At 48.0% G+C, this 11,847-nt stretch overlaps 1 protein-coding gene across 1 annotated transcript in view; it reads right to left on the bottom strand.

The window, feature by feature from the left end:
- Positions 1 to 10,177: 10,177 nt before the first annotated feature.
- LOC133537299 (unconventional myosin-XVIIIa-like) overlaps positions 10,178 to 11,847 on the bottom strand; it is a 45,155-nt gene continuing 43,485 nt past the window's right edge. Inside the window, exon 6 of the mRNA XM_061878307.1 lies at positions 10,178 to 10,458. Coding sequence (XP_061734291.1) covers positions 10,237 to 10,458 — 222 coding nt within the window. The 3' untranslated portion in view covers positions 10,178 to 10,236. The remainder of the gene's footprint in view (positions 10,459 to 11,847) is intronic.

The raw sequence follows: 11,847 nt of genomic DNA, 5'->3' as shown, positions 1-11,847 counted from the left end.
TGTGCAGTCACTACCCAAACATGTGCAGTCACTACCCACACATGTGCAGTCACTACACACACATGTGCAGTCACTACCCAAACATGTGCAGTCACTACACACACATGTGCAGTGACTACCCACACATGTGCAGTCACTACACACACATGTGCAGTCACTACACACACATGTGCAGTCACTACCCACACATGTGCAGTCACTACCCACACATGTGCAGTCACTACACACACATGTGCAGTCACTACCCACACATGTGCAGTCACTACCCACACATGTGCAGTCACTACACACACATGTGCAGTCACTACCCACACATGTGCAGTCACTACACACACATGTGCAGTCACTACCCAAACATGTGCAGTCACTACCCACACATGTGCAGTCACTACACACACATGTGCAGTCACTACCCAAACATGTGCAGTCACTACCCACACATGTGCAGTCACTACACACACATGTGCAGTCACTACCCAAACATGTGCAGTCACTACACACATGTGCAGTGACTACCCACACATGTGCAGTCACTACACACACATGTGCAGTCACTACACACACATGTGCAGTCACTACCCAAACATGTCCAGTCACTGCCCACACATGTCCAGTCACTACCCACACATGTGCAGTCACTACCCACACATGTGCAGTCACTACCCACACATGTGCAGTCACTACCCACACATGTGCAGTCACTACCCACACATGTGCAGTCACTACACACACATGTGCAGTCACTACCCAAACATGTGCAGTCACTACCCACACATGTGCAGTCACTACACACACATGTGCAGTCACTACACACACATGTGCAGTCACTACACACACATGTGCAGTCACTACCCACACATGTGCAGTCACTACCCACACATGTGCAGTCACTACCCACACATGTGCAGTCACTACCCAAACATGTGCAGTCACTACCCACACATGTGCAGTCACTACCCACACATGTGCAGTCACTACACACACATGTGCAGTCACTACCCAAACATGTGCAGTCACTACACACACATGTGCAGTGACTACCCACACATGTGCAGTCACTACACACACATGTGCAGTCACTACACACACATGTGCAGTCACTACCCCCACACATGTGCAGTCACTACCCACACATGTGCAGTCACTACACACACATGTGCAGTCACTACACACACATGTGCAGTCACTACCCACACATGTGCAGTCACTACACACACATGTGCAGTCACTACCCAAACATGTGCAGTCACTACCCACACATGTGCAGTCACTACCCAAACATGTGCAGTCACTACCCACACATGTGCAGTCACTACACACACATGTGCAGTCACTACCCAAACATGTGCAGTCACTACACACACATGTGCAGTCACTACACACACATGTGCAGTCACTACCCACACATGTGCAGTCACTACACACACATGTGCAGTCACTACCCAAACATGTGCAGTCACTACCCACACATGTGCAGTCACTACCCAAACATGTGCAGTCACTACCCACACATGTGCAGTCACTACACACACATGTGCAGTCACTACCCACACATGTGCAGTCACTACCCACACATGTGCAGTCACTACACACACATGTGCAGTCACTACACACACATGTGCAGTCACTACCCACACATGTGCAGTCACTACACACACATGTGCAGTCACTACCCAAACATGTGCAGTCACTACCCACACATGTGCAGTCACTACCCAAACATGTGCAGTCACTACCCACACATGTGCAGTCACTACACACACATGTGCAGTCACTACCCAAACATGTGCAGTCACTACACACACATGTGCAGTGACTACCCACACATGTGCAGTCACTACCCAAACATGTGCAGTCACTACCCACACATGTGCAGTCACTACACACACATGTGCAGTCACTACCCACACACGTGCAGTCACTACCCACACATGTGCAGTCACTACCCACACATGTGCAGTCACTACCCACACATGTGCAGTCACTACCCACACATGTGCAGTCACTACCCACACATGTGCAGTCACTACCCACACATGTGCAGTCACTACACACACATGTGCAGTCACTACCCACACATGTGCAGTCACTACCCACACATGTGCAGTCACTACACACACATGTGCAGTCACTACCCACACATGTGCAGTCACTACACACACATGTGCAGTCACTACCCAAACATGTGCAGTCACTACCCACACATGTGCAGTCACTACCCAAACATGTGCAGTCACTACCCACACATGTGCAGTCACTACCCACACATGTGCAGTCACTACCCACACATGTGCAGTCACTACCCACACATGTGCAGTCACTACCCACACATGTGCAGTCACTACCCACACATGTGCAGTCACTACCCACACATGTGCAGTCACTACACACACATGTGCAGTCACTACCCACACATGTGCAGTCACTACCCACACATGTGCAGTCACTACCCAAACATGTGCAGTCACTACCCACACATGTGCAGTCACTACACACACATGTGCAGTCACTACCCATACATGTGCAGTCACTACCTAGCATGTGCAGTCACTACCCACACAATGTGCAGTCACTACCCAAACATGTGCAGTCACTACACACACATGTGCAGTCAGTACACACACATGTGCAGTCACTACCCAAACATGTGCAGTCACTACACACACATGTGCAGTCACTACACACACATGTGCAGTCACTACACACACATGTGCAGTCACTACACACACATGTGCAGTCACTACCCACACATGTGCAGTCACTACCCACACATGTGCAGTCACTACACACACATGTGCAGTCACTACACACACATGTGCAGTCACTACCCACACATGTGCAGTCACTACACACACATGTGCAGTCACTACCCAAACATGTGCAGTCACTACCCACACATGTGCAGTCACTACCCAAACATGTGCAGTCACTACCCACACATGTGCAGTCACTACACACACATGTGCAGTCACTACCCAAACATGTGCAGTCACTACACACACATGTGCAGTCACTACACACACATGTGCAGTCACTACCCACACATGTGCAGTCACTACACACACATGTGCAGTCACTACCCAAACATGTGCAGTCACTACCCACACATGTGCAGTCACTACCCAAACATGTGCAGTCACTACCCACACATGTGCAGTCACTACACACACATGTGCAGTCACTACCCACACATGTGCAGTCACTACCCACACATGTGCAGTCACTACACACACATGTGCAGTCACTACACACACATGTGCAGTCACTACCCACACATGTGCAGTCACTACACACACATGTGCAGTCACTACCCAAACATGTGCAGTCACTACACACACATGTGCAGTGACTACCCACACATGTGCAGTCACTACCCAAACATGTGCAGTCACTACCCACACATGTGCAGTCACTACACACACATGTGCAGTCACTACCCCACACACGTGCAGTCACTACCCACACATGTGCAGTCACTACCCACACATGTGCAGTCACTACCCACACATGTGCAGTCACTACCCAAACATGTGCAGTCACTACCCACACATGTGCAGTCACTACACACACATGTGCAGTCACTACCCAAACATGTGCAGTCACTACACACACATGTGCAGTGACTACCCACACATGTGCAGTCACTACCCAAACATGTGCAGTCACTACCCACACATGTGCAGTCACTACACACACATGTGCAGTCACTACCCACACACGTGCAGTCACTACCCACACATGTGCAGTCACTACCCACACATGTGCAGTCACTACCCACACATGTGCAGTCACTACCCACACATGTGCAGTCACTACCCACACATGTGCAGTCACTACCCACACATGTGCAGTCACTACACACACATGTGCAGTCACTACCCACACATGTGCAGTCACTACCCACACATGTGCAGTCACTACACACACATGTGCAGTCACTACCCACACATGTGCAGTCACTACACACACATGTGCAGTCACTACCCAAACATGTGCAGTCACTACCCACACATGTGCAGTCACTACCCAAACATGTGCAGTCACTACCCACACATGTGCAGTCACTACCCACACATGTGCAGTCACTACCCACACATGTGCAGTCACTACCCACACATGTGCAGTCACTACCCACACATGTGCAGTCACTACCCACACATGTGCAGTCACTACCCACACATGTGCAGTCACTACACACACATGTGCAGTCACTACCCACACATGTGCAGTCACTACCCACACATGTGCAGTCACTACCCAAACATGTGCAGTCACTACCCACACATGTGCAGTCACTACACACACATGTGCAGTCACTACCCATACATGTGCAGTCACTACCTAGCATGTGCAGTCACTACCCACACATGTGCAGTCACTACCCAAACATGTGCAGTCACTACACACACATGTGCAGTCAGTACACACACATGTGCAGTCACTACCCAAACATGTGCAGTCACTACACACACATGTGCAGTCACTACACACACATGTGCAGTCACTACCCACACATGTGCAGTCACTACCCAAACATGTGCAGTCACTACCCACACATGTGCAGTCACTACCCAAACATGTGCAGTCACTACACACACATGTGCAGTCACTACACACACATGTGCGGTCACTACCCACACATGTGCAGTCACTACCCAAACATGTGCAGTCACTACCCAAACATGTGCAGTCACTACCCACACATGTGCAGTCACTACCCAAACATGTGCAGTCACTACCCACACAATGTGCAGTCACTACCCACACATGTGCAGTCACTACCCACACATGTGCAGTCACTACCCACACATGTGCAGTCACTACCCACACATGTGCAGTCACTACCCACACATGTGCAGTCACTACACACACATGTGCAGTCACTACCCACACATGTGCAGTCACTACACACACATGTGCAGTCACTACCCCCACATGTGCAGTCACTACCCACACATGTGCAGTCACTACACACACATGTGCAGTCACTACACACACATGTGCAGTCACTACCCACACATGTGCAGTCACTACACACACATGTGCAGTCACTACCCACACATGTGCCGTCACTACCCACACATGTGCAGTCACTACCCACACATGTGCAGTCACTACCCACAACATGTGCAGTCACTACCCACACATGTGCAGTCACTACCCACACATGTGCAGTCACTACACACACATGTGCAGTCACTACCCACACATGTGCAGTCACTACCCACACATGTGCAGTCACTACACACACATGTGCAGTCACTACCCACACATGTGCAGTCACTACCCACACATGTGCAGTCACTACCCACACATGTGCAGTCACTACACACACATGTGCAGTCACTACCCACACATGTGCAGTCACTACACACACATGTGCAGTCACTACCCAAACATGTGCAGTCACTACCCACACATGTGCAGTCACTACACACACATGTGCAGTCACTACCCACACATGTGCAGTCACTACCCACACATGTGCAGTCACTACACACACATGTGCAGTCACTACCCACACATGTGCAGTCACTACCCACACATGTGCAGTCACTACCCACACATGTGCAGTCACTACACACACATGTGCAGTCACTACCCACACATGTGCAGTCACTACACACACATGTGCAGTCACTACCCAAACATGTGCAGTCACTACCCACACATGTGCAGTCACTACCCAAACATGTGCAGTCACTACCCACACATGTGCAGTCACTACACACACATGTGCAGTCACTACCCAAACATGTGCAGTCACTACACACACATGTGCAGTGACTACCCACACATGTGCAGTCACTACCCAAACATGTGCAGTCACTACCCACACATGTGCAGTCACTACACACACATGTGCAGTCACTACCCAAACATGTGCAGTCACTACCCACACATGTGCAGTCACTACCCAAACATGTGCAGTCACTACCCACACATGTGCAGTCACTACCCACACATGTGCAGTCACTACACACACATGTGCAGTCACTACCCAAACATGTGCAGTCACTACACACACATGTGCAGTGACTACCCACACATGTGCAGTCACTACACACACATGTGCAGTCACTACACACACATGTGCAGTCACTACCCAAACATGTCCAGTCACTACCCACACATGTGCAGTCACTACCCACACATGTGCAGTCACTACACACACATGTGCAGTCACTACCCACACATGTGCAGTCACTACCCACACATGTGCAGTCACTACACACACATGTGCAGTCACTACCCACACATGTGCAGTCACTACACACACATGTGCAGTCACTACACACACATGTGCAGTCACTACCCACACACGTGCAGTCACTACCCACACATGTGCAGTCACTACCCACACATGTGCAGTCACTACCCACACATGTGCAGTCACTACCCACACATGTGCAGTCACTACCCACACATGTGCAGTCACTACCCACACATGTGCAGTCACTACACACACATGTGCAGTCACTACCCACACATGTGCAGTCACTACCCACACATGTGCAGTCACTACACACACATGTGCAGTCACTACCCACACATGTGCAGTCACTACACACACATGTGCAGTCACTACCCAAACATGTGCAGTCACTACCCACACATGTGCAGTCACTACCCAAACATGTGCAGTCACTACCCACACATGTGCAGTCACTACACACACATGTGCAGTCACTACCCAAACATGTGCAGTCACTACACACACATGTGCAGTGACTACCCACACATGTGCAGTCACTACACACACATGTGCAGTCACTACCCAAACATGTGCAGTCACTACCCACACATGTGCAGTCACTACACACACATGTGCAGTCACTACCCACACATGTGCAGTCACTACCCACACATGTGCAGTCACTACACACACATGTGCAGTCACTACCCACACATGTGCAGTCACTACACACACATGTGCAGTCACTACCCAAACATGTGCAGTCACTACCCACACATGTGCAGTCACTACCCAAACATGTGCAGTCACTACCCACACATGTGCAGTCACTACACACACATGTGCAGTCACTACCCAAACATGTGCAGTCACTACACACACATGTGCAGTGACTACCCACACATGTGCAGTCACTACACACACATGTGCAGTCACTACACACACATGTGCAGTCACTACACACACATGTGCAGTCACTACCCAAACATGTCCAGTCACTGCCCACACATGTCCAGTCACTACCCACACATGTGCAGTCACTACCCACACATGTGCAGTCACTACCCACACATGTGCAGTCACTACCCACACATGTGCAGTCACTACCCACACATGTGCAGTCACTACACACACATGTGCAGTCACTACCCAAACATGTGCAGTCACTACCCACACATGTGCAGTCACTACCCAAACATGTGCAGTCACTACCCACACATGTGCAGTCACTACCCACACATGTGCAGTCACTACCCACACATGTGCAGTCACTACCCACACATGTGCAGTCACTACCCACACATGTGCAGTCACTACCCACACATGTGCAGTCACTACACACACATGTGCAGTCACTACCCACACATGTGCAGTCACTACCCACACATGTGCAGTCACTACACACACATGTGCAGTCACTACCCACACATGTGCAGTCACTACACACACATGTGCAGTCACTACCCAAACATGTGCAGTCACTACCCACACATGTGCAGTCACTACCCAAACATGTGCAGTCACTACCCACACATGTGCAGTCACTACACACACATGTGCAGTCACTACCCAAACATGTGCAGTCACTACACACACATGTGCAGTGACTACCCACACATGTGCAGTCACTACACACACATGTGCAGTCACTACACACACATGTGCAGTCACTACCCAAACATGTCCAGTCACTACCCACACATGTGCAGTCACTACCCACACATGTGCAGTCACTACCCACACATGTGCAGTCACTACCCACACATGTGCAGTCACTACCCACACATGTGCAGTCACTACCCACACATGTGCAGTCACTACACACACATGTGCAGTCACTACCCACACATGTGCAGTCACTACACACACATGTGCAGTCACTACACACACATGTGCAGTCACTACCCAAACATGTCCAGTCACTACCCACACATGTGCAGTCACTACCCACACATGTGCAGTCACTACCCACACATGTGCAGTCACTACCCACACATGTGCAGTCACTACCCACACATGTGCAGTCACTACACACACATGTGCAGTCACTACCCACACATGTGCAGTCACTACCCACACATGTGCAGTCACTACACACACATGTGCAGTCACTACCCACACATGTGCAGTCACTACACACACATGTGCAGTCACTACCCAAACATGTGCAGTCACTACCCACACATGTGCAGTCACTACCCAAACATGTGCAGTCACTACCCACACATGTGCAGTCACTACCCACACATGTGCAGTCACTACACACACATGTGCAGTCACTACCCAAACATGTGCAGTCACTACACACACATGTGCAGTGACTACCCACACATGTGCAGTCACTACACACACATGTGCAGTCACTACACACACATGTGCAGTCACTACCCAAACATGTCCAGTCACTACCCACACATGTGCAGTCACTACCCACACATGTGCAGTCACTACACACACATGTGCAGTCACTACACACACATGTGCAGTCACTACCCACACATGTGCAGTCACTACACACACATGTGCAGTCACTACCCAAACATGTGCAGTCACTACCCACACATGTGCAGTCACTACCCAAACATGTGCAGTCACTACCCACACATGTGCAGTCACTACCCACACATGTGCAGTCACTACACACAAATGTGCAGTCACTACCCAAACATGTGCAGTCACTACCCACACATGTGCAGTCACTACCCACACATGTGCAGTCACTACCCACACATGTGCAGTCACTACACACAAATGTGCAGTCACTACCCACACATGTGCAGTCACTACCCACACATGTGCAGTCACTACCCGCACATGTGCAGTCACTACCCACACATGTGCAGTCACTACCCACACATGTGCAGTCACTACCCACACATGTGCAGTCACTACCCACACATGTGCAGTCACTACACACACATGTGCAGTCACTACACACACATGTGCAGTCACTACCCACACATGTGCAGTCACTACCCGCACATGTGCAGTCACTACCCAAACATGTGCAGTCACTACCCACACATGTGCAGTCACTACCCAAACATGTGCAGTCACTACCCACACATGTGCAGTCACTACCCAAACATGTGCAGTCACTACCCAAACATGTGCAGTCACTACCCAAACAGCCTGTTCATCCAAATTAACTTGTTCACCTGTGGGATGTTTCAAATAAGTCTTTGATGAGCATTCCTCAACTTTCTCACTGTTTTTTGCCACTTGGGCCAGCTTTTTTGAAACATGTTGCAGACATCAAATTCCAAATGAGCTAATATTTGCAAAAACAGGCTTGTAGTGACGAAATGGCCTCTGTGTTTTTTCCTGACCTAACGTATACATGTATGTGTATATATATACATATATACATATATATATATATACATATGTATATACTTTGGCTGCGGCTGAGCCAATCAGTGGCAACCATACTGAACAGCCCGCTCTGATTGGTTTGGTCTCATTTTATGCTTAAAAACACCTAATTTAGGCCAACAAACACGATGACATTTTGAGAATCCGCAATGTTTGAAGTGAGACGTGGTGAGGGACAGGGTGGGTGGATAAGGTCATGTTATAGAGTTGCTATGGTGATGCATGAATTACAAACCCTGTTTCCATATGAGTTGGGAAATGGTGTTAGATGTAAATATAAACGGAATACAAGGATTTGCAAATCATTGTATTCCGTTTATATTCACTTTTAACACCATTTCCCAACTCATATGGAAACGGGGTTGGTATGATGACATGATTCTAGTTATGTTTGATTAGCACAGTAAAAAAGGGACCCATTATGTCTCTTACGAGGAAGAGCGCAGGTGAAAACATGGAAGAAAAGGTCTTAAGAAAGGTGATGATGGTTAAAGGTTGAGACGGGCTGTGCCTGCAAAGACAATTGTTGTGACGTGAGAGCAAAAGAGCTTCTGTGATCTCACTTCATTCTCGCTCTCAGTCAACTGGGAGATGCCAAAGCAACCTAACATTTGAGCAAGTTAACTTTTCAATATCACGGTGGGTTAATATTGTGTGTGCTTGTGCTACAGCTTACCAGAGAAGATTTTGCCGGTGCTGCCAGCAATAGACGCCAAGTACTGGACAAGGTGCTGGCAGTTGGTGGTTTTTCCACTGCCAGACTTTCCCAGCAGCACAATGGATTGATCCTGCCTTGTGGTGAGAAGATTACGGTAGGCTGACTGGGCCACAGAGTAGATATGAGGAGCTGAGTCTTCGCGACGACAGCCTTTAAACATGAGCATCACCTGAGAGGGACAAGGAAATGTCAATAGCTTTTGTTGTATATTATGGAGCTCAGGTTCTCTCTCAATCCAGCAGCTTGTTGCTTTAAAGTCCAACCTGTCCCAATGTATCCCTGAGCTTTTAAACTCTGTGTCATCTTCTAATTACTATATTCCATTCATCAGAGGGAGAGGACAGTGTAAAAAGTGCTGCAAGTTCCACTAGAAGTGAGAAAAGTGAAGCCCATTTACCATTCAGCATTATTTAGACCCAACATTTTCAGACAAATAATGGCATTAATAATCAAAATAAGGGATTAGATTGATATTGCGCTTGCCTTAGTGAGTTACATTGAGAAGCCATTACTCAGTCACTCCACATGCAGCACACCTCATGAAACTGTCATTACCATGGAGATTTGGGCTGCCATGATTCAATGAGGGTTATCATCTGAAAAGGAGCACATTACCCCCAACCTTAAAGGATGCTGCCGCCCACACCACAGGCCAAGTGTTTGGGCACACAGCTTCATGACCACGCCTAACATAAAAGAACATTTTCCTAGCTGCTGCAACCATCACTTCATTGCACTTCCATGGAGTATCAACGTCAGCTTATTAAGACTGTTAGTAAAGCTGTGGACAGTATTGAAGACAGGCACATTTCACACACACAAAAAGTATTCAGTGCAGGAAAAGAAAATAGATTTGGTCTTCATTTTGAAAGTGCTGCACTTGAAATAATTTCAGACATGATCACCTTTTAGAGATCACATTTAGTTTAACATTCACATTTTACACAAGGAGTAGCACAAGCATGGAATAAAGTGTACATTCTTCTAACTTGTTTTCTGTCAAATAAATCATCACAGAGTTCTTATATGCATGTGTGTATGTAAGTAACAGCGTTGATTGAAAACACATCAGCATTTAGCTCTCTTAACTCTGCTGCACTGCTAGCTACAAGCTACCCTTCAAAACATGCTGTTAATAACATTGATTAGGAACTGCATGAAGTGGAATGACCTGGCAGTTACACTTAAGTGTACTGTAGTGTTTTCTCAATTAATAAATCCTTGATTGATCACTTACAGTGGTGGTCAAAAGTGTAGGTACACTTGTAAAGAACATGATGTCATGGCTGTCTTGAATCTACAATCATTTCTACAACTTTAATTTTTTGTGATGTAGTGATTGGAGCACATACTTGTTGCTCACAGAAAACATTCATGAGGTTTGCTTCTTTTATGAATTTATTATGGCTCCACTGAAAATGTGAGCAAAGTCAGAATTTATTATGGCTCTACTGAAAATGTGAGCAAAGTCAAAATTTAATATCCATATGAATACCCCATCGGACCCACCGTGCGTAGCGCTCCAGACTATAATTGATAGCTGTGGTCTCACACAAAT

The sequence above is a fragment of the Nerophis ophidion genome, linkage group LG18 (assembly GCF_033978795.1).
Source record: "Nerophis ophidion isolate RoL-2023_Sa linkage group LG18, RoL_Noph_v1.0, whole genome shotgun sequence".
NCBI classification, from domain to species: domain Eukaryota; kingdom Metazoa; phylum Chordata; class Actinopteri; order Syngnathiformes; family Syngnathidae; genus Nerophis; species Nerophis ophidion.
This window is presented reverse-complemented; position numbering and strand designations above follow the sequence as displayed.